Raw genomic sequence first — 23,854 nt, 5'->3', positions numbered from 1 at the left:
ACACGTATGTTACTTCTCGACTGTGGTATATGGCTTCTGTGCTCAGCATCCCAAACTCTTCAGTTGCAAAAATAACCTCACTAATTGGAAACTTCATTTGGGCACGTTATCCTTGCCGGATACCCATTGAACAATTGGCTCTACCCGTTTCTAAAGGGGGCCTAAATCTTCACCTGCCGTCACAGAAATGCAAGGCACTGTTGCTCAACCGTTTTCTACGATGTCTGGAGTACACCCCATTCGCTTCATCTTTCTTGGACCAATTCCAAAATCCTCCAAATGTCAGTGGAATCCCAGCTTTATATCCTTGCTTGAAGCTGATTGCAAGAGAACTACCGTATCTGCCAGAAAACATAACCAGGAATCCATCGTCTCCAGCGGTACTGGATACATTTCGCAACACAATGCAAACTCCAAAAGTTGTTGCAGAAAATCCTAATGTGCAGTGGTCCAGGATTTGGCGAAACGTTCGAAGCAGGGCATTGACATCAGCCGAGAAATCCTCCTACTATCTTATCGTCAACGGGAAAATCCCACACGCTGCTTTGTTTTATCGACAGAACAGGGTAGACACTCCCATGTGCATCCATTGCACAACTGTAGAGGAGGATCTTGAACATAAGTTCTCAACGTGTGTCCGTGTACGTCATCTTTGGAGCTATCTTCGTCCGAAACTGGAAGCAGTCTTGAACAGAAGAGTAAACTACAAAATGTTGTCATTTCCAGAGTTGAAGAATACTGATTCCATTTCAAGAAACAAGGCTCTAAAAATGTTTATTGTATATGTAAACTTCATTTTAGATGTCAAAAGTAGTTTTACAGTAGAAGCTCTTGACTTTGTTTTAAGTTGTTGTTGTCCTTAGATTAAAATGAACTAAATAAATGTGTTTATAAAAAAAAGCAGATTGTTTTAGTAATGTAATCCATTTCTGGAACATTTCAAACTGTAACTTTTTTTTATTAGGAGAATATCAACTATGATCAGTCATCTGAAATAGATTTACATAGCTCATAGAGATAAGGTAGCCGCGCAAAAAAAAATAAAAAAAAATATTTTTTCAACGTTTCACGTGCATATGCCCCACTGTGTATTAAAACGAAAATTTCACCGTAGATTTTCGTTTAAATGACTGCAATAACTTTCTTTTATGGGGTTGAGGTACTCTAGAAAAAATCAGACATCTACTGTGATTGTGGCATAATTCGGGCGTTAATGGGTTAATGTAGGGCGGCTGCCAGGAAAAGAGATTACAGCTGGATTTGCTGTAATGCAAGAGGTGGATACTCGTGCTGAAACAGGTGTTCGATTAGATCCATACTGAAAGTTGTCTTCCGGTGTGCAGGAGTTACTGACCAAACAATTATTTTTATTTAATTGATACGAAATCGATTTTGCTCAACGTACATCAATGAGCTGTTACATGACTGTCCTTGAGGGAAAAACATGTTGATGAAGCTTTAACATTTGTAATTTTTATTTGTGGGAGACATACGAGTAAAACTTCACACTTCAGAACATTTTGCATAGGAATTATTGTGCCTTATTCTTAAAATTCTTCTGAATACTTTGAGTATTGCTTTTAGCTTTCTGACTGTACATTTGCGTGACTTGCCTAATTGTTTTGCTTATTCAGCAAAAAAATAAGGTTGACTGCTTTGCCTTTTCTTTGGCTTTACATTACCAATGGAACTTATTATCTCTCTTATATTAAGTGCTCTTATTTTCACATATATAAGTTGAAGAGCTTCTTTGGCTAAGATTTCAAAATTTTCAATATGATGTGGCAAGTTCCAGTGATACTATACTTGAAAAGTTGATAAAATGTCATACGAATAGAAGATCCACGTCCAGATGATGAAAACAATCCACCATCTCCTTATTGGCGATGAAAAGCATTATCCACCAAACTAACGTAAGGCCCACGATAACTGTGTTAATGAAAATGCAGGGTAACGCCTCATATCAGTAGAGAGGTAATCTGTCTAGCGTAAAAATGAACCCCTTGTCGCGTTATCTGCAAACCCCGGGAGGTTATAAAAGACTGGTTACTATATGAAATTCCCATCATTGCACATTCATTTTTGAAGCAATGTTTCGTTTGGTTTTTGTGCTAATCTGCCTAGCGGTAGGCGTCATCAACGCCGTGCGTAAGTTTCTGTCGTTCGATATGTGTTCCATGACGTATGTAATTCATTGTACCTACCATTAAACGACTATGCAGCAACTCGCGATGAACGTATCGTTGGGGGAATCCCAGCCGAATCCGGAGACGCGCCGTGGATGGTGTCGATGCGCAACTCGTTCAACATCCACTTCTGCGGAGGAACGCTGCTAAACCGTCGATTTGTTCTAACGGCGGCTACCTGTATGCAGGGTCGACTGTCCAGCACTACGATGGCCGTCGTTGGATCCAGATTCCTGAACACGGTTGCTGCTCCCTATTATGGTTTGCAAACGATCACCCACCCGCAGTTCAACCAGAACACCCTCGAGTTCAACGTGGCGCTGTTCCAAACAATACAGAATGTGGTGTTCACCAGTATTGTTCAGCCGATCCAGCTGAATCCGGACTTCATCATGGCTGGAGCTCGTGGTCGAATGTTCGGTTGGGGTTCAATCGAGAGCGGAGGTGGAAATTCCAATGCACTGAACTTTGTCAACCTGAACGTGATCGATAACGACAACTGCCGTGGATTTTTGGGATCTGATGGAATGCGTGTGGCAACTTCATCCATGTGTACGTTGAACCGTGAAGGACAGGGATTGTGCACCGTAAGAACAGCTTTTTTGTAGTTCTACTGGAGGTTACGACTACTAAGAAAATTGTTTTCAGAACGATGCTGGAGGCGCTCTGACTTTGGACGCTCATGCCATCGGTGTCGCATCATGGAAGGTTCCTTGTGCTACTGGTCGTCCCGATGTTTTTGTTCGCATTTCTGCCATTCACGGTTGGATTATCAGCATTATCTGAATAGCAGCCAATGACGACATTGTAGGTCAGTGATAAAATTTATTATATGAAATATTATACTTATTGCCAATTTGGATTGAACCTACTAAGCCTCTACTGATCATTTATTTGGTTTGTAACTAATGGGCTGATCAATGCATACTTGTGCTGAATCCCACTCCCAGTGCTCCATTCTTTATGAAATTTGGAATGTGTTTTTTTCAAGCTAGTATATTTTTAGACTAAGCAATAAAAAAGGTCGATTTTTTCATCACCGAAAGGTATGAGCTACTTAAATATGCTGGAAACATAATTCACTGTTTCAGAAATCATAAATAAACTAACGATTGACTGCCATTTCAATTTGAGCACAATATCCTAAAAGGTTTTTCCTAGCTTTTATAAAAACATTCTATCGAAGCAAATAGTACATGGAAAACTCAGGAAATTTATTTTAGTCTAATGAGCAGTGCTGTCATGGTAAAATCAGTGATGATTACTCAAGGTATCCACATTTCAGCGCCCCCTATACTGGTACGCCCCCAAGGAAATGCTTTCGCTATTGCGCCTAATGAAGAATCATTCCGGGAAAACCCTTCTAAGCATTATTTTTTTCTGTAAAAAGGACCATTGGAATTCCTTTTATCAGTTTTGCAAGAATTCTTCTTAAAATTTCAAGAAAATACTCGAGGATTACTTTCAGGGACAACATCAGCAATTCCTGTGGGGCGTTCTTGGGGATTTATCAAAAATAATCTGGTTTGTATACAAACAAAAAATCTTGCAGGATTTCTTAAGATCCCTCTGCGTATCCTCGCCTTCAAAATACGTCCCTGTCCATAGACCTGTGCGCTGACTATATTTTGTTCGGCGGCGGCGTGAGGGCCATTTTTGGTAACGGCGGCGTGAATCGGCGTGACCAAAGTTTGATCATAACGTCAACATTGGCAAAACAAAGAAGTTCTTATTACGGTCTAGAATTAGCAATCTGAGCTTTTCCATAACCATTCATGACATAAACTATTACGTTAGAATGAATACCTTTTTATTTCTGTTCGGGTCCGTCACTGTCACCAGTGATTATACATATTGAGACATTACCTGCATCCTTAGTGTAATGCATGTTGCATGATGAAAATTCTGGACTAATCTCTGCAGGAACTGCTGTATGAAACCCTGAAGAAACTTGCGCAGGAATCTCTGGTGGTTCGAGAATCTCTCCTAGAGGGATCCCTGCAGATACTTCTGAAAAAATCGTTGATTGGGGTTTTTGAGGAATTTCAGAAGGAAATCCATGACAATTCTTCGAAAGAAACTCCAGGAGGATTTCCCAAATGAATTCAAGAAGGAATCACAAGGGAATTACACCAGGAATTCCAGGAGGAATCTCGAAGGAATTCCAGCGGGAATACAAAAAGAAATTCGAGAAGGAATCCCCTAAGGATTTCTAGGAGGAATCAACGAAAAATATCCAGGAGAAATCTCTGAAGGAATTCCAGGAGAAATCTCTAAGAAAGTACTAGAAGGAATTTCCTAGGCCCTCGAAGGAATTTCAGGAGGAATCACCAAAGAACTACCAAGAGGGAATCCCGAAAGAAATCCAGAAGAAACCCTTGATGTAATATCCTCGAAGGAAGAATCCCTCAGGAGGAACCCCCGAAGGAATTCTAGAAGTAATCCCCGAAGCAACTTTAGGAGGAATCTTCGAAGGAATTCTAAGATGAATCCTCGATAGAATTTCAGGAGAGATTCTCGAAAAATTCTAGGAAGAATCGCCCCGCAAGAATTCTTGGAGGACCTCAAAGGGATTCCAGCAGGAATCCCCGTACGCATTCCAGGAGGAATCTCCGAAGAAATTTGAAGATAAATCACCAAAGAAACTCCAAGAGGGTATCGCGAAGGAAATCCAGAAGGAATCTTCGACGAAACACCAGGAGAAATCCCCGAAGGAATTTTAGCAGGAATCCTCGAAGAAAGTCTAGAAAGAATCCTCGAAGAAATGACAGCAGAAATACCTGCAGGAATCCAAGGGGGCACCACCGAAGGGATTCTGGGAGGAATCTCCGAAGGAATTCCAAGAGGAACATCTAAGGTTTTTCAGGAGGAATCCCCATAAGAAGTCCAGGAGGGATCTCCAAAGTAACTCAAGGAGAAATCCTCAAAGGAACTCTCAGAAAAATATCAGGAGAAATCCCCGAAAGAAATCCAGGAGGAATCCACGACGGAATATAAAGAGGAATCTTCGAAAAAAAAACATGGGGAATTCATGAAGGAAGTCCAGGAGGAATCCCCAACGGAATTCCAGAAAGATTTTTTAAAGGAATTCAAGAGAAATCCTCAAAGTTTTTCTAGGAAGAACCATTGAAAAATTCAGGAGGAATCCTCTTTGAAGTTCCATGAAGAACTCCTGAAATAATTTCAAGAGGAGTTCCCGCAGGAATTTCAAGAGAAGACCTCGAATGAATTTCAGCACGAGTCCCAAAAAATCAACAGGAATCCCCAAAAACACCAAGGAGGGATATCCAGGTGAATTCGAGAAACAATCTCCGAAGGATTTCTAGGAGAAATCAACGAAAAATATCCAGAAGAAATCTCTTACGGAGTTCCACGAGAAATTTCAGAGGAAATTCTAGTAGGAATCACCGAAGGAATTCCAATAGTAATCCCCAAAAGAATTTCCGAAGAAATTCCTTAAGGAATTCTAGGAGGAATCCCCGGAGGAATTCCATTAAAAGTCATCCAATAAATTCCGGGACGAATATCCGAAAAAAATCGAAGAGGAATTCCCGTAAAAAAAATCCAGTGGGAATCTCCGACGGAATAGCAGGAGAAATCACCGAAAAAAATTCAGGAGGAATCCTCGAAGGAAGTCCAGGAGAAATCCCCAAAAGAAATCCAGGAGGAATACCCGATGGAATTTATGGGAGAATTCCTGAAGGAATTCCTAGAAAAATCCCCAAAGAAATTACAGGAGAAATTTCTGCAGGAATCCCAGGTGGAACTCCTGAAGGAATTCTGGGAGAAATCTCCGAAGGATTTCCAAGCGGTATACACGAAGTATTTTCAAGAGGAATCCCCATAGGAAGTCCATGAGGAATCCCCGAAGCAAATTCAAGAGGAATCTCCTAAGGAAATCTAAGAGAAATCGTCAAAGAAGTTCCAGGTGGAAACCCCGAAGAGATTTCAGGAGAAATCCACGTTATCATATTAAAAGAAATCCCCTAGAGAATTTTAGGTGGAATCCATGAAGGATGTCCAGCAGTAATAACCGAAGGAATTCCAGGAGAAACTCCAGGAGAAATTTCAGAATGAATTCAAGGCGGTATTTAGGCGAAAAAATCCAGAAGGAATCCCCGCAAGAATTCCAGGAAGAATCTCCGAAGAAAGCCCAGGAGGAATTCCTAAATGAAGTCCAAAAGAAGCCCCTGGAGGAATTATATAAGAAACCCTCGAAGTAATTCCAGGAGTAATCACGAAGGAATTTTAGGAGGAATCTACGAAGAAATTGCAGGAGGAATTTCCGAAAAAAAAATCCAGGAGGAATTCTCGAAGGAAGTACTAGGGCACTCATGAAGGTAGTCTAGGAGGAATCCCAAAAGAAATTACAAGAGATACCCCTGCAGGGATTCCAGGGAAATGCACGAAGGTATTCCGGTAAGAAAATCCAAAGAATTTCCAGGCGGAATCCTTGAAGAATTTTCAGCGGGTATTTCCGGGTAGGGGGAAGGACTTGCAGAAGGTATTCCCTAAAAAAAATCCTGGAAGAATCCCAGAAAGAAATCCTTGGAGAATTCTTGTAGAAACTCCTTGAAAGTACCCTTAAGAATATCCTGGAGGTATGGCTGATTACAATCCTAACAATATATTGAAGGAACTCCTTCAAGATTCCCTGCAGGAATTCCTGAATGAGCTTCTGGAGAAATCTCTGATGTAACTCCTGAAGGCATCCGTGAGTCTTCCTGGAAACATCTCGATCGCAATCTACAATCAGAAAGAACCCCAGGAGCTATCCCTGAATTAACTTCTGGAAGAATCCCTAAAGGGACTTCTTGAGGAATCCCCACCTAAGGATATCCTGAAGGAATCTTGGAGGGGGTGCTAAGCAAATTCGAGAGGTTTAACACTATAAAAATCCTTCAATAAACTTCTGGGGGAATCCTTAAATTCTCCTGGAGGTATCCTTGGATCATCCTATAAAGGAAACTTCTGTAGAGATTTCTGAAGGAACTTTCTGCAGGAATTCCTGAAAAAATCAGGAGGATTCTTTGAAGAAACATATGCAAGAATCCCTGCAACTCCTGGAGGAATCTCTGATGAAACTCCTGGACTAATTTCTGTAAGAACTCATGTAGGAATTTCTAAAGACCTCCTGCAAGAATTCCTGAAAAAACTTCTCACGAGAACTTCTAAAGGAACACCTAATGAATACCCGGGGGCATCTCTAAATCCTCCTGCAGCTATTGGAGAGATCCCTTAGCGAACTCCTGAAGAGATCACCAAAGAAAATTTTGGATCAATCCTTGAAAGAACTCCTGAAAGAATCTCTGAAAAAATGTCATGAGGAATCCCAAAGTAATTCCAAGAGGAATCTCCGAAGGAATTTCAGGAGGGATTCTTGAACAAATTCTCCGAGGGATGCTAAAAAGAATTCCTGTAGGAAACCTTGATGAAACTCCCAGAGTGATCCTTTAAGGATCTTAAGCAATCCCTACAGAACGTCGAGAGAAATCCCTTGTTGGAATTCTAGAGGTATTTCTGAAAGATATCCTGTAGAGTTCTCTGAGGAAACTCCTGGACTATTTCTTAAAGAAACTCCTGTATGAACTCTTGAAGGAACTTCAGAAGTAATCCATGAAGAAACTCTCAGACTAATCTCTGTAGGACCTCCTATGAGAATCCCTGAAGGATTTTCTGGACGAATCTCTGATGTATCTCTAGGAGGCATCTCTGAATCCTCCCGAAAGAATTTCTGAAGGAACTCCTGGAGTTTTCTCAGTCGAGTTCTTCCTGAGAGATCTACAGAAAAAAATTAATGAACTATAAAACTCCTGGAAGTGTCCCTGAAGAATTTTCTGGAGGAATCCCAGGTGGATCTCCTGGAGGCATCACTGAATCTTCTAAAAGAATCTCTGAAGAATCTATTATTGTAGTCAATCATTTATGATGGTGATCGTGAGATTTATTCATCTCTATTTTATGTAATTCTTTGGATGGATTTCTTTGAAAATTTCTTCTGGAATTCCTCCAGATATTTTTTTCAGGAATTCTCTTAGCCACTTTCTCAAGAATTTTTCGAAATATTAATCTTGAAACTGGTCCACGGATTTCCTCTGAAATTTCATCCGAAATTCCTCCTGGGGTTCGTTGAAGAATACTAAAGTAAATTTTCCGACCCGAATGATCATTTTTGATTAAAGGGTCGTTAATAAATAAACAAACAAACTAAAGTAAATTCATTCAAGGATTTCTTCAAACATATATGAGGAAATTCCGCACAGAAATATTGTCAGGGTCTTTTCGAAGAGTTTTTGTTTGGGGTTTCTCCGAAATTTTCCAAGAAATTCTCCCGGGAACTTTTCCAAGGGTTTTCTGGAGAAATTCTTGGAAGAATTTCAAACGTTCTTTCAAAATTCATGGAGATTTTTTTTTTCACAATGATTCGTAAATTCTTTCGGCAACTCATTTACAGATTTTTTTTAGAAATTTTGATTTTTATTCCAGAAACTTTTTCAGAAAATATTGTTTGAATTGCACCTCAGGTTCATTCAGGTGCTACTCCATTTAATCAGGGATTTTCTCGGGTACTTATTTGGAAATCCTTCTAGTAAATTCCCAAGAGATTCTATGGAAGTTCCTCCAAGGGTTTCTACAATAGTTTCTTCAGGTATTTCACCAGGATTTGCTTTCGATTTTTTTTTGAGTTTCCTCGATAGAAATTTAAAAAAAAAATATTTCTAGAAATACTTGCAGAGGCTTTGTCAGCTCTTCCAGGTTTATTTTAAGGATTCCTTCATATTTTTATGTCTTCAGTGATTCTCTAAACAATTCCTCCATTGTTAGTTTTGATTGTATCTGCAGGATTTCCTCTAGAAATTTCTCCAGAAAGTAGTTTAGGGATTTTTGTGTATAAATCCTTTAAAAAAGGTATTCCTTCATAGGTTCTTACAAGGGTTCCTTCGGAAAATCCACCGGAGATCTCTCATAAATTTATTGAAGCATTTCTTAGACAGTTTTACCAATAGCATTGACTGGAATGTGTGCAGAAATTTTATGAAGATCTGTTCATAAACTATCCGTTCAATCCCCCTAGACTGCGGGAGCCAGTAAAAATCGTTCAAAATTTCCTCAACGCATTATTCCTGGAATTTCTCCACGTTTCTCAAGATTTTTTTTTTCCTTTAAATAACTAGCAGAGTTCCTCTGATAGTCCCTATTTTTGAGGAGAATAAAGGATTTTTAAGGTTCTTCTTTTAATATTCTACTAAGCATTATCCTAGACATTCATTCAGAAACTGATCTCAAGATAATTGCTTCAGGATTGGTTTTTCTACGAGTATCTTTAAGCTCCTTAGGTGTTTTTTAGGGATTTCTTGATACAATCATCCAGGGATTTCTTAATTGATAGGTTGATTTGTCTTTATTAAAGAGACTTTCAGCCCTTGGCGTTATTTCTTAGAATTTTATGAAATTTATAGAAGAAATTCTGAAACTCCTTGGAGAAATATCTAACCAATTTTTAGACGATATTTCTGATGAAAACACAAGAGCAACTTCCAAAACAAAACAGTGTACGAATTTCTAAATAAATCACTGAAGAAATTTCTCAAAAAAAATCTTGAAGAAGCTTTTGGAAGAATTTCCGAAGCAATCCTTGTGAGATTGTAAAGAATTGTTTTTTTGAAGAATTTCTAAAAAAAAACTTTTTGGAAGAAGTTTTGAGAAAATCATTTTCCGAAAACTCTGAAAAAATCCCTCAAAAGCAGAAGTCTCAGGAGACAAAAATATCTCCCCAAAGCAACTGCTAAAACAAACTTTGAAGAGATTCGTGATCATGAAGGTGGAATCTAACCTGAAGTGACTAGGGTAATTGATCCGATCATGGAGGAGTTAAACACTGGGTTCATGCTTAAACCACAACTGTATCGCCCCAAGCAAATTTTTTACATGGATTGAATTGAAAATAATAAAATCTATCTTTCATCTACGAGAAAATAACGAAATATTGCCACTTTGAGGTTGTTATGAGTTCGTTTTTATCTGAAAGAGCATTGTGTTCCTAATGTTGCGGTATCCCATTGAAATCATATGGGATATCGCAACATTAGGAACACTACCGCAACAATAGGAACACAGCAGCAATCATATTAAGAAAAATATTTTTTTATATAGGTTTTTAGGCAAATCTTAAGCAAACAAATGATGCAATCTCATAACTTAAGCACAATACATCAATTAAAAATATCTTTTGGTAACATTTTAGTCGAAAAAGTGCTCAATTGGCCTCTTTAGCGGTGTTGAGATAATTGCATATTCTGAATCTGCATGCGAAACTGAGCCGATATCCAAATTTTCATGAATTTTGGTGCCCGGGAACCTATTTAAAAATCAATTTGAAGTTTGTATGGGAGCGATATGTCGAATCACCCCTCGTCACATTTTGTACTGGGTGGAGCTGTCAAACAGTTACACAGCTGTCAAAAGGTGATTTCAAAAAATCTCTTTGAAATTGATTTTAAGTACCAAAACAAAGTTCTAAAAATCTGAAAAAAATCATAGTGGCTCAGAAAAAGGTGCTCTTTCGTATAAAATCAAAAAATCGATACATTTTTGTTAATTTAAAAACCCAATTGCCATTACCGCAACATTAGGTACTACCCCTACTAACAAAAGTAGCTGCATAACAGCTTATGAAGCAAACGCTTCCGGAAGATAGCTCTGTTAAGCTCTTATTCAGCAAAAATGTTAGTTGGGACCACAACGATGGGAACAATTACCCTACTTGAACCTATCATTCCATGAACATATGAATACAGTTCAGTGCAATCACACATTTGGGCTTAAGGGTTTTTGGTAGTGAAGAAATCTCCAAAAAAGTCCCTGTAGAAATCTTGCCATTTTTTTTATGAATCATCGGAGCAAAATTCGATGAAATCTCCAGGAAATTATTGAAGGAATCCAAGAAGAATGTCTAACAAACTTCCTGGGGAAACTTATCAGTTAATCCTCGGCGGAATTCCTAGAAAAAAAAGGATTTTAAAGATAAATTCCTGGAGAAATCCTCTAATAGAATTCTTTGAGGATTTTCTGAAAATATTCTTGGATAAATTTGAGGACGAAATACCTGAGGAATTTCCCGAAAAGATACCTGAAAGAATATCTGGAAAATTTTCGGAAGAAACGAATATAAAATTTTTTTAAAGAATCTTTGTATTAATTTCTAAAGAAATCACCATAGGAAACTCTAAAAAAATCCCAGGAGAAGTTTCCGATTATTTTTTTAAAGCAATTTTCCCGAAGAATATCCAAACAAATTATTAATTCAATTCCAGAAGGAACCCATAGAAATGTATCAAAATGAATTCTTGGAGAGGGAATATCTGAAGGAAGCCCTGGAAAAAATCTTAAAGAATTCTAGGAAGAAATTCTGAAAAAAATAGTTGCAGGAGTTTCTGTAAAAAACCTTGGTAGATATCAACATCGAATTCCTGGAAACAATTCTGGAGGAATCTATAAATTACTTTTGTATGAATTTTTAAGAAGTTTTCCTAGGACTTAGAATCCTTGGACAAATTTATGAAAAAACGTCATAAGGAATTAATGACGATTTAGATGGAACTGAAAACCTGTGCAAAGCTTCAGCTTAAAAGAAAATCATGAATTAAAAAATCTTTAATATTGTTGCTGTTGCTTGCAATCGCTCACTTATAATCGCATTCATCCCGCAAGGGTACTCGCCTGATCCAAACGAAATTACAACGAAGCTAAATGTTGGAATTGAAAGCGGTTTTCCCAGTGAAAGAATGAAATCAAAGCGGAATAATGCGGTTATGCGAGTGGTTCAAAATATCGAAATAAACCGATTTTTTTGATAAATCCATTTTTGCGCCTCATATCAGCGAACATTTAATCTATTTAAAGTAAATGAACCCACAGTCGCGTTATCTTCAAATCCGAAAAGGTTATAAAAGATAGGGCCCTCAAAGCAAAGCTCACCATTAGACTTTTGATTCCTAAAGCGATGTTTCGTTTCGCCTTTGTGCTAATCTGCCTAGCGGTAGGCGTCATCAACGCCGTGCGTAAGTTTCTATCGTTCGATATGTAATTCATGACGTCATTTATTAACCATACCATTCGACACTTTTACAGCGACGCCAGATAAGCGTATCGTTGGTGGCATACCGGCCGAATCTGGAGATGCACCGTGGATGGTGTCGATGCGCAACTCCTTCAACATCCACTTCTGCGGTGGAACTTTGCTGAACAGCCGATTTGTTTTGACGGCGGCTACCTGCATGCAAGGACGACTGTCCAGCACTACCATGGCCGTCGTTGGATCCAGATTTCTGAATACCGTTGCTGCCCCATACTACGGTTTGCAGACGATCAACCACCCGCAGTTCAACCAAAACTCGCTGGAGTTCAACGTGGCACTGTTTCAAACGATTCAAAATGTAGTTTTCACCAGTATTGTTCAGCCGATTCAACTGAATTCGGAATTCATTATGGCCGGATCGCGCGGTCGAATGTTCGGTTGGGGAGCCATCGAAGATGGATCCGGAAACTCAAATGCTTTGAACTTTGTCAACCTGAACGTGATCGATAACGACAACTGCCGTGGATTTTTGGGAGCCGATGGATCGCGTGTGGCAACTTCTTCCATGTGCACGTTGAACCGCGAAGGACAGGGATTGTGCACCGTGAGTAACGCTTGGAATTTCTCGATAAAATCAGCATTGAAACATGCAATTTCTTTTCAGAATGATGCCGGAGGTGCCTTGACTTTGGACAACCGTGCCATTGGTGTTGCATCGTGGAAGATCCCTTGTGCTACTGGTCGTCCAGATGTCTTTGTTCGCATTTCTGCGATTCACGACTGGGTTGTCAGCATTATCTAAACAACGGTGGTTAACGATAACATAGGTCAGTGATAAAAACGATTTACTGATAGCAATGAAATTTCGGACCGAAACAAATTGGGAACAAAAATTGGTTTATCTATAATTGACCTCTGTAATTGAACCTGCACATAAACTGTTTGGAAATATAATTCTAAAATCCTCTGCTATTACAAACCAGTTGTACGCAATACCCATGCGCGGTGCGAGGCAACTCTGGTGTAGACATCAGGCATACCGGCAGCGCAAGGAACTCCCCATGAAACAAGTCCCTCCAGAGCACCGTTCACAATTAGAGCGCTTCCTGAGTCACCCATGCATGTTCCCTGTCCTACCTTCGAGTACGTACAAATGCAGCTATCGTGAACCTTTGACCGGTTCAGCCAGCCATGTCTCAGTCTACACTCGTCGTTGTTCAGCGTCCTGACTTCCATGTACTGCAACATAATAGACGCCGTCGAACCGTAGCTGGTTGATCCCCATCCACAAATCGTTCCAATCGCTGCCTCCGACACCAGTGAGTCACCCATCCTGATCGGCTGAACCATGGAGCTCATCTCGATCTTATAAGCCGTCTGCAGAAGAGCGATGTCATTTTCCAGCGTAACTTCGTTGAAGTCAGGATGTTCGATAATCTGCGCAAAGTTGTAGCTTTCTCCACCATTGGTCCGATCGATCGATCCCAGCACGGCACGTAGCTCGTACGCCTGGCGTCCGATGGTACAATGGGCGGCCGTCAGTAGCCAGCGGTCCCCAATGATGACTGCACCGCAGGTGTGAACGTTTCTCAGGTTACGGAGTGAGGCTTGGAATGGAAACTGGCCACCGCCAGCCTGCAGACCACCAACTATACGACCGGATAGTGACTCTGTGGAGAAATTGGCCGTGAGAAAGTGTGGTCGAATTCAATCAAGCAGAACTTACCATCCGCAAGAGCTGAGCAGGCAATGCTAACAATCAACAGATATCGGAACATATTTCGCGTTGTGAATGACCCAGTTTGCCATCAAGGGGTTGTCTTTTTATATCCATCGGCTGCAGAAATTCTGTGAAAGATTCACCCTGTCGTGACTGGGAGACAGCCCTCGTTGTTCATGATGTACCACTTTTATCAATTTTTCACATACAAGCAGTTGATAAAAGACTGTCTTTTTAGTCAACGGTTTAGGAGTTTGTATTTCAGATATTTGACCATTCAACTATGCCCAATGAACTGCTGGAGCAGGTACATGACAGCGTCAGAAGTACTTGCATGTTTCAAGCAATTTGTTAGAAACGTGAACTATCGCTTTGAAATAAAACCGAAAATACTACGATAAGGTTGAATTTGAAGAAATCCAGCGGCGTATAACTCAGCCCTGCTAGCGGAAATAATATAATCCTGTTGGAAGGCAAAGCAAGACAATATTATGGATGTGAGTCATCAATTGGGCCAATGAAGGATTTTCCGTTCAACGAAAAATGGGAATAGGACGGAGTGGGAATTGAACACATAGAACGTGGATTACAATACGCCTGTTACGGTAGTATTGAGGTGCTTTTGGCCGAATTCTCTCTAGCAGATCGCAAACTCCGGTGTTGTGAGTGCGAAGCAGCTGTAAGCTGTGAATTTATTTATATTAGATTTACCAATTTGCATGTAACAGAATCCACTTACAATTTTCGGTCTGCCGCATCATACAATAGTTGTTTAACCTCAATATTGTTGTAACAAATGCATAATCTGTGATAGAATTCATTATTAGAATAGGTTCATGTTCATTTAACTTTATGCAAACTTACTGTTTTAAATTGTTTTAGATACTAGGTGTAGAGTTCATTGTGTTGTTTTACTTTTAATTAGTTTATAAATATAGGCTTAAGTAGAAGAATAATTTGAATTGTAGAACACATTTCTGAATATACCACACACAACTTGTCCTGGATGAATCAATCTGTTCCAGTAATATCATGGTTCTTCTTCCTTCTTCCAATGCATGACATTCCGCGCTACAATGACATTTCTTTTCATGTGTATCGTATCTGTCAGGCAGTTGCAACGATGAACGGTGCAGTGCTGCCAGCAACAACGCCTGTTGCCGCAAACCTCACAGCCACGAAGCCCACAAAGTACGCCTTAACGGCTCCTCAGAAGCTCACATGAAAGGTATCAGAAGTTCGCTATAACTTCTGCTTAAAACTTCTAAAAGTATATATAGGGGCCGTCCATATACCACGTGGACAGCTTGGAGGGGGGAGGGGGTTCGAGAAAAGTCCACGCTTGTCCACGGAGAGGGGGGTGGGGGTTCGTCAAATGTCCACGTGGACAACATTGACATAATAATTAAGAAATTAGGATTTACAAACGAGACAAATTATGTCGCATTCTTGATGAGATTCTCTTCAATAACAGTTCTTTTATATATTTTATATTATTATACATTGTCTTTTATTTGTAAGTGATTTCTTCAAGGAAAACAAATCATTGATTCACTGACTAATTTGTTTTAAATTAACATAATTTCGAATTACTTAGTTTTCTTCACCGACAAATATTCTGGAGATTTAAAATGGAGTGTAGACCATGAAAATGTTAGTGTTTCAGTCTGGAACTTTTCACTGAAATTTTGTATGGATTTCTCGAAATTTCATATCAAACTACTTCGAAGTTTCAAAATACATGTTGAGATTTGCAGGTTTATCTTAATTTTTTTTATAGCTTTATACTCTATGCATTTTTGAAAAGTTGCTGTAATTCTTGTTTATGTAAAAATCCAAAAAAATATAATCTTATTTCAATCAGTGGCGTCGCGTAACCTCACTTTTTACCTGTGCACCGACCCTAAAACTTGCAATTGCAGGGGATTTATGATCAAAATCGAAATATAAATGAGTGAAAGCAGCTATTCTCGTCATTTTCTAATTATTACAAGCAATTTTGTTCAAAAAATTCAAGAATTTATACTTGGTGCACAGGTAAAAAGTGAGGTTACGCGACGCCACTGATTTCAATAAAAATCTAAACAGATACCTTATCTAAACCAAACAAATAAAACTAAAAAACGCTGAAAATTTTTCAGCAACTGGAGCAGAAATCGAACTTACACTGCCATAAACTTTATGCTCAATTGGCTTCTTTAACGGTATTGAGATATTTTCATATTTGAATCTGCATGTCAAACTGGACCGAAATTCAAATTTTCATGATTTTTGGTGCCCGGGAACTATTTAAAAATCAATTTGAACTTTGTATGGGAGCCATTTGTTGAATCACCCCTGATCGTGCGGAGCTGTCAAGCAGTTACTCAGCTGTCAAAAGATGATAAAAAACACACTTTGAAATTAATTTTAGGTGAAGTTCCAAAATCTAAATCTAAATCTGGAAAAAAAATCATATTGGCTTAGAAAAAGGTGTTCTTTCGTATGAAATTAAAAAAAAAATCAATGAACTTTTCTAAAATTAAAAACCAAATTGAAACAATGTTGTAAATTTGTGGATACCTATGTTGTGCCTCTTTAAAAAGAAGTGACTTAAAAAAATGTTCAAAATAAAAATTACTTGTCTGTATTATATATGAAGCTATAGAATATTTGTAATTCATAAAGTGTTAATTATATTTAAGACAATGTTTACAAAAAAAACGTTCGAAAAAACGTCAAAATCACCTTTTTCATTTATTTTAGTAATATAAAAAAAACCTTTTTTTTTTCGTATGTCCACGTGGACACTGGGGGAGGGGGGTAGGGGTCAATGAAAAGTCCACGCTTGTCCACGGGGAGGGGGGAGGGGGTCAAAATTCATGAATTTTCTGTCCACGTGGTATATGGACGGCCCCATATTAGGATACATCATCACAGGGTTCCAGAATATGTTCGCGATATTTTGGGAAGCAAAAAATCTTAGTTTGATGAAAATACTTTATAGATTTTTAAATTACATATCCTATATAGTATGATATTCCTTTTTACCCTTCTTACACCCATAAGAAGGGTATAAATATCGCTTGAAAAAACAACTTTCGATCCGAGGCCCGGAGGGATGGGCTGAGTCTCATATACCAATGAACTCAGCTCGACGAACTGAGCAAATGTCTGTATGTGTGTGTGTGTGTGTGTGTGTGTGTGTATGTGTGTATGTGTGTGTATGTGCGTTACAAAAAAAAAGTCACGCGCACGTTTCTCAGCCGTCTGTCAACCGATTTGAGTTCTCTTGGAAGCAAATGAAAGCTACTACATCCTAGTTGAACGCTATTGGTTTTTTTTTTTTTATTGGACGTTTGGTTACCGAGATATCTCTCGAAGAGTACTTCTGAGTCATTCATCTAAACTTTTTAAGATTTTTGACCAAGTGTATCATAATAAATATTTCGGCCGTTTGTCAATCGATTTGGGTTCTTTTGGCACCAAATGAAAGCTACAGCATCCTAGTAGATCGCCCAGAAATTTTATTTTGATTGGACATTTGATTACAGAGATATCTTTCGAAGAGTACTTAGGATTTATACAACTAAACCTTTTGAGATTTTTGACCAAGTGTATCATAATAAATATCTTAGCCGTCTGTCAACCGATTTCGGTTATCCTGGCACCAAATAAAAGCTACATTCTAGTAGAACCCTATATAATTTCATTAGGATTGGACATTTGGTTACCGAGATATCTTTCAAAGAGTACTTGGGAGTAATACAGGTTAACTTTTTGAGAGATTTTTGACCAAGGGTACCATAATAAATATCTCAGCCGTCAGTCAACCGATTTGGGTTCTCTAAGCACCAAATGAAAGCTTCACTATCCTTGTATAAGGCCCCGCAATTTTTTTTTCGATTCGACATTTGATTACTGAGATATCTTACGAAGAGTATTTCAATGAATTCTTTTTTATTATTATATTCACTTTTTATCTTGCATTAGTTTTTGATCAGTCTATGGGAAATTATTTTTCAATAAATAATGCTGACCTCATACAAAGTGTGTACTAGCAGGTTATTGTTTTCAACAAAATTATAAATAACAAATTACAAATACACAGGAATTTTATGAAAACTAACAATATGTTAAATGAAAGCTTTGAATTTATATATTGTGGGATAAATGCAAGAACCGGACAGCCAAAATAACTAGCTAATGCCAAAACTGATTAGCTTAGTAGATATATCAATTTTGTCCTTTTTACACCATAACCATGAATACCAAGTATTTCGGAGCTAATTTAATCGACTGATTAAGAGATATTAGACAAAGTGTATCTCGCTGATTTTCTTACCTATTTGTTAATCGATTCAAGATCTTTTGGCAGTTAACAAACAAAAGATATTCCAGAATATGTAAGCTATTTTTTAAACATTTCATACAAGATTCTAGGAGGTGTCTGGCATTTCTGGTAGTTAAGTCCATGGTCCATGATGCTATTTTGGAAACCAATCCACTAGATGCCAAATCCACAATATTTTCTAGAACTTTTGATCAATTACACAAAATAAATATGTTAAATACTATAGGTGGATTAAATCAGGTTTTTTTAAGATAAAGAGAACGATTCCATGAAGAGAAAAAGGAAATCACTCAAAGTGACTTTTCCCTCTTTCTGGTTTTTTGTTAAAAAAATAAAAACTAAACTAAACTAAGTGCCGTGATTTCGGGCGAAATTGATCACTTTTCACAGTTTTGGCTTCTAATTTTTGAATAGTTATCGATATGGCTAAACTCAAAGCTTTAAAACAAGTAAGACAACGGGGTTCATTAGTCAACGAGGTTGAAACTTTTACTGCAAATCATTTTATTGCAATAAATATCATTTAAAATAAAAAATCAGAAATTTTAGTTTCGGGGTGAAATTGATCACTCAGTGAAATGTATTTGTAATAGCTGGAAATAAATTTTCGAACCAGACGCCGAGATATTGAGAAGACATGCTATGAGTGATTGTCTTACCCATCAGATGGAGCGGAAACTTTGCCGGTTTGTGTTTTTTAGAAAAGACAACCATCTCAGTTTTCTCAGTTTTCTCAAATTATACAAAAAGTTGTTCATAATTGGTGAAAGGCCACTTCCGTGTAGTCGGAGAGAACATCGACACAAACTGAATCAAAAGCTCCCTAAATATCCAAAAATACTGAGCCCATTTGCTGCTTTTGAGCAAAGGCAAGCTGAATTTCTGAAGTAAGCAACGCAAGACAGTCGTTCGTTCCTTTGCCTCTGCGGAAACCAAATTGTGTATCAGACAACATGCCATTCGATTCAACCCATTTGTCCAATCGAAAGAGAATCATCTTCTCTAACAACTTCCGTATACAAGACAACATCGCGATTGGACGGTACGAATTATGATCCGACGCGGGTTTCCCGGGTTTTTGAATAGCTATCACTCTCACTTGCCTCCAATCATCCGAAATGATGTTGTTATCCAGGAACTGATTGAACAAGTTCAACAAGCGCCTCTTAGCGACGTCGGGGAGGTTTTTAAGCAAGTTGAACTTAATTCGATCCATTCCTGGAGCGGAACCATCGAAAACGGATGGATAAGCGGATCGTCCCTATCCTCGGAAACATCACGAATTATTCGCTCCACGGGTACGGAATCTGGACAAACTTTTTTTGCGAACTTGAGAATCCACCAAGGAGAGCTTTCTCGTTTACCGACGACGCGTTACGCATTCCTCTTCCAAAGAGCTCTCATTGATGTCTCGTGCGATAAACCCTCGACGAACCGACGCCAGTAACCGCTTTTCTTTGCCTTGACCAAGTTTTTAAACTTGCTTTCAAGGGAAGTGTACCGGTTAAAGTTTTCGACCGAACCGCGCTTCCGAATCTCTTTGAACGCAGCGGATTTCTCGCGATAGATTTCTGTACACTCGCTATCCCACCATGGATTGGGGGGTTTCCTGCGAACCGAAGGACCTGGAACTGGCCGACGTTGTGCCTGAAGCGCGCTACTGATGATCAGTTCTGATAGAAACTGGTACTCTTCCCGCGGTGGAAGAATTTCTACCGATTGCTCACCGTCGATAATTGCTTCCGCGTATTTCCCCCAGTCAATGTCGATAGATGGAGGTTGACGTGAACCATTGGAAATAGAATCAACGATCGGAAGATGATCACTACCATGGAAATCCTGGATTTCCTTCCATGTACACTCCAGCGAGCTCGAACAGATTGAGAGGTCTAATCGGCTGTTTCGAGGGCTGCCATCTTGAGCTGGAGGTGCCACTCGTGTTACTTCTCCGGTATTCAAAATTGTCATGTTGAAGTCGTCGCAGAGGTCCAAGCCCGTGCACAAGGGGGGGGTTTTGGGGGTTTAACCCCTCCCATTACCGACGCTTCATACACTAGGCGCCCCTCCGCCTTTTGCCGAAATTTGAAAAAACCCCTCCCTTGGCGCCACTTCTGTGCACGGGCCTGCAGAGGTCATATATAAAAGTTGATCGGCTATCATCGTACAGTTCCCCCCAGCCTGTACCATGGGAGTTGAAATCTCCCATGAGCAGCCGAGGCTCAGGCATAACCGAGCAGATGTGGGCGAGATCCCAGTTCTCGGAGGAAGATATATGGAGGCAACACTGAGGCTTTTACTCGGATAGTCACCTCACATGTGACGGCTTCAATGCCTGTTATCGGATGAAAATCGATTCTGTAAAATGAGTGCTGCTTCTTGATCCCTAGAAGCACTCCTCCGTACGAGTCGGATCGATCAAGGCGAATGATAATATAATCGGGAAAAGGTAAGGTTACATCAGGTGTCAGCCATGTTTCGGATAGTGCAAAAACATCGCATTGTAAATTGAAAACAAAAAATTTAAAAGCGTCTAATTTCGGTGTAATACTACGACAGTTCCAATGTAGAACATAAATCATATCTACGACCTTAGTGGATAAATTATCCATCAAAAGATATGAGGAGGGGCATTTGAGAAGCAAACTGCTTCAAAAGAGGGGTCACACAAGGATGAAGTCCTTTTACAAAGTTCTTCACGGATTCGGAAGCATTTTAGAAGCTGAGGATGATGTCTACGATGCCAGAGAGCGTAAACATTGGCGTACCGTAAGGTTGCTCCTGGTGCTCCGAATGCTGTCTCTCCAGTTGAGAATTCGAAAAACGTGGGACATCTGGGATTTTAAATGTTCCCGGGAGTGATGGAAAGTCTCGTTCGTCTTGGATTTTGAATCCCGGAGGGAAACGTTTTGTGACTTTCTTACCTTTCTGGAAATTTGTCATGGTGGGTTGAGGGTCACTGCTAGACAGATTCCGAGGTTTTTTGGTGGATCTCTGGAGACTCATCCGTTCCCTCGTTTCACCCTTGAAAACAAAAGGAACCCCGTCCCCGACCTCAGAATTCTGATCATCGAGAGATAAAGACGAGTAGATGTTTCGGGATTCAATATTCGGGGCAGATTTTTTTTTCAGCATTTCGGCGTAGCTTCGCCGTTATCGCTGCTGCAACGACCGTTTTTTGATGTTTTTTTTTCTGCTGTATGTACCTCGGGCAAGCAATCAGATCATGTGGACGGTCGCTACCACAATAAACACTTTTAGGCGGCGTTTTACACGCACCGTCCACATGCCTCTCACCGCATGTTGCACAGCGAGATTTATTGCTGCAGTATGTACTGGGCGGTGTAAGCGGCCGCTACACTAAACTAATCTAAACTAAACTAAGTATCTGATATACCCGAAAACTCCCCGAAACGCCCTAAAATCCTTCTGAAGGCTTCTAAAGCACTCCTAAAAACCTATGGAACCCCCTCTGGTCGCAACTTCTCGGAAACGTTTTGAAACATCTTAGAAACTATTCTGAAAATCCCGTCAAGTCCATCGAAAACCCCGCATGGCATAACCTTTACGTTTCTTTATTCACTTATCCTTCTTTAAGGGCGGACGCGACGGTCGAGAAAATATCCGCCATTGCTCTGTTGCTACTAAGATGGTAATCTCAGATTCTACTTCATATTTTGCAACAAAAACCTATCATTGTGTATGCTCACTTGCAGTGCATATGCTGATTGGTTTTCAGCATCTTCAGTGCGATAGGTCTCGAGATTACCATCTTCAAAATCGCGAGGCAAATTGTTAGAAAGAGAGGCAAGATAGGAAAAATAACACGGCGTCCCGTTTCACCTTAACTTCTCAGCAAGTAGTGTGGCTTCGCGGTCGTGCGGCTAGTGTCACCAAGCATTTAGTCGCATCGTGCTAAGGAGCACGGGTTCGATTCCCGCTGCAGCTGTCAGGAGAAGTTTTCGGCTGTGCCACTGGGCGTTGCATGCTAGTCCGTTGTCTAGTGTCGTGTTTCCTCCAAAGAGCGAACAGCTCTCTGGGAGTACTAAACGTGTCCGTGTTTTTCTAACCTTGAAATCTTGAAAGTTAATAAGCTGCCGTGTCATTTATTGGCTCGCTAGCCTAGATGGTAAAATCACTTGTCTAGCGAATTCAAGTCTCACCTAAGCTGTGTATATTTTTCAAAATCCAACTAATAATTACCGAGTCGTTTCGGCGGGTCTCCGCCGAATCGTAGGGTGGTTTGACCTATCCGCTACCGCTCCGGCGAGCTGCAAAGTATCATGCGCCCATCGTCACGTTGCCAGCAAAGAAGAAACTCTTTGTTAGGCGGTCCGCTCAAATCTGTTCGCGTCTGCCGTACTCCGTTCTCCTTCCTGACGAAAGCTAGAGATTGGCGGAGCGTTAGCAGGTCCCATTTCAGGTTCTTACTGATGTAAGTCCTCCCACTCGTGAAGCCGATCAGCTCGTCCAGCTGTTCGGCAACTACCAACATCTTCGGCAGGCAATTTCTGGTGCGGTACAGCACCCCTATGCTGTAGTAGTGGTGATCTCGCTAGTTCTCCTCGCGTGAACGGGTTCAACGCCGTTCCTCTGTGCCTCTCCACTCTCGCTCACATTGTGGTTGTTCACGGATTTAGTAGTCGTCATTTCTTTTGGGTCCCCCTCAGTGTCGCAATTCTTCACTGCCAATAAAATAGTCACCAATGATGCTGGTGGTCATTTATGCAAGCAGGGAGGCCACCCGTGGGTTGGCACAGGCCCTTTTAGGAACTAAGCTCACAGTGAGATCAGCGCTAATCAGGAGTGTTCATTTGAACCTACTTCCACCCAGTTAGTTGCCTAAGCTGAGTACAGGCCAGGAACGAACTTTAAGGCCACTCCAAGGTTTTATGGGACGGAAGATAGGGCAAAAGGTTATTGCAACCATAACAAATTGCAAATGCTCCATAGAAAATAAAAAAAACTCTCCATAAAGAATAAACATATGTTCCATGAAAATGTGCAATGTTACCCATAAATAATTGAAAACGTTCCATACTGTATAAAACTGTATAAAAAACGTACCGGTAAAACATAAAATTTTCTCATTAAAAGTGAAATTTTGCACCAATAAATAATAGCGAAATGCTCCATAATAAAATACAAATGCTCCATAGAGAAATGCAATGACCCCAGCGAACAAAACGGACTTACGATTGGAAACTTGGTACGTGGAACTGCCGCACGGTGTCAAAATTTTGATTATTATCGAACTTTCATGTACCTCGGATTTTTCTTCATAGAATGTCAGAACTTCGGCTATAATTTATAAATGCAAAATTTGAAAATATTCTATAGGGGAAAATTTGAGTTAGATGAGTTTTTGGCTATTTTCCATACTAAAAATCAATAATTACTATTTTAGCCCAAAAAACATCCCATACAAAATGTATGGAAAAATTTTCGCCGATGAAATATTTTCTAGTTTTCCGATTATGAATACATAGCCCAAATACTAAACATTTTCGAAGAAAAATCCAAGGTACATGAATGTTCGA

The 23,854-nt window shown here is 39.7% G+C and overlaps 3 protein-coding genes across 3 annotated transcripts; 2 read left to right on the top strand and 1 right to left on the bottom strand.

Annotated features, from left to right (window-relative positions):
• Nucleotides 1-2,051: 2,051 nt before the first annotated feature.
• Nucleotides 2,052-3,226, top strand: LOC109418943 (chymotrypsin-2-like). Its single transcript, XM_062860233.1, has 3 exons — nucleotides 2,052-2,148; nucleotides 2,223-2,773; nucleotides 2,835-3,226. The coding sequence occupies exons 1-3, from the start codon at nucleotides 2,091-2,093 to the stop codon at nucleotides 2,970-2,972; spliced, it is 747 nt and encodes a 248-aa protein (XP_062716217.1). The 5' UTR covers nucleotides 2,052-2,090; the 3' UTR covers nucleotides 2,973-3,226.
• Nucleotides 3,227-12,159: 8,933 nt separating this feature from the next.
• Nucleotides 12,160-13,243, top strand: LOC109418822 (chymotrypsin-1). Its single transcript, XM_019693055.3, has 3 exons — nucleotides 12,160-12,247; nucleotides 12,318-12,868; nucleotides 12,929-13,243. Exons 1-3 carry the CDS (start codon nucleotides 12,190-12,192, stop codon nucleotides 13,064-13,066), a joined length of 747 nt encoding a protein of 248 aa, XP_019548600.3. The 5' UTR covers nucleotides 12,160-12,189; the 3' UTR covers nucleotides 13,067-13,243.
• Nucleotides 13,162-14,148, bottom strand: LOC109418812 (chymotrypsin-2-like). The gene is made up of 2 exons (XM_019693043.3): nucleotides 13,991-14,148; nucleotides 13,162-13,934 (listed from the first exon to the last, which is right to left on the bottom strand). The coding sequence occupies exons 1-2, from the start codon at nucleotides 14,040-14,042 to the stop codon at nucleotides 13,237-13,239; spliced, it is 750 nt and encodes a 249-aa protein (XP_019548588.3). The 5' UTR covers nucleotides 14,043-14,148; the 3' UTR covers nucleotides 13,162-13,236.
• Nucleotides 14,149-23,854: the final 9,706 nt, after the last annotated feature.

The sequence above is a fragment of the Aedes albopictus genome, chromosome 3, assembly GCF_035046485.1.
Source record: "Aedes albopictus strain Foshan chromosome 3, AalbF5, whole genome shotgun sequence".
In the NCBI taxonomy this organism is placed as follows: domain Eukaryota; kingdom Metazoa; phylum Arthropoda; class Insecta; order Diptera; family Culicidae; genus Aedes; species Aedes albopictus.
This window is presented reverse-complemented; position numbering and strand designations above follow the sequence as displayed.

Coding starts and splice junctions, on each gene's coding strand:
- LOC109418943 (XM_062860233.1), top strand. CDS start 2,091: ATGTTTCGTTTGGTTTTTGTGCTAATCTGCCTAGCGGTAGGCGTCATC. Junction 2,149..2,222: donor AGGCGTCATCAACGCCGTGC/GTAAGTTTCTGT, acceptor ACGACTATGCAG/CAACTCGCGATGAACGTATC. Junction 2,774..2,834: donor AAGGACAGGGATTGTGCACC/GTAAGAACAGCT, acceptor AATTGTTTTCAG/AACGATGCTGGAGGCGCTCT.
- LOC109418822 (XM_019693055.3), top strand. CDS start 12,190: ATGTTTCGTTTCGCCTTTGTGCTAATCTGCCTAGCGGTAGGCGTCATC. Junction 12,248..12,317: donor AGGCGTCATCAACGCCGTGC/GTAAGTTTCTAT, acceptor ACACTTTTACAG/CGACGCCAGATAAGCGTATC. Junction 12,869..12,928: donor AAGGACAGGGATTGTGCACC/GTGAGTAACGCT, acceptor ATTTCTTTTCAG/AATGATGCCGGAGGTGCCTT.
- LOC109418812 (XM_019693043.3), bottom strand. CDS start 14,042: ATGTTCCGATATCTGTTGATTGTTAGCATTGCCTGCTCAGCTCTTGCG. Junction 13,935..13,990: donor CTGCTCAGCTCTTGCGGATG/GTAAGTTCTGCT, acceptor ATTTCTCCACAG/AGTCACTATCCGGTCGTATA.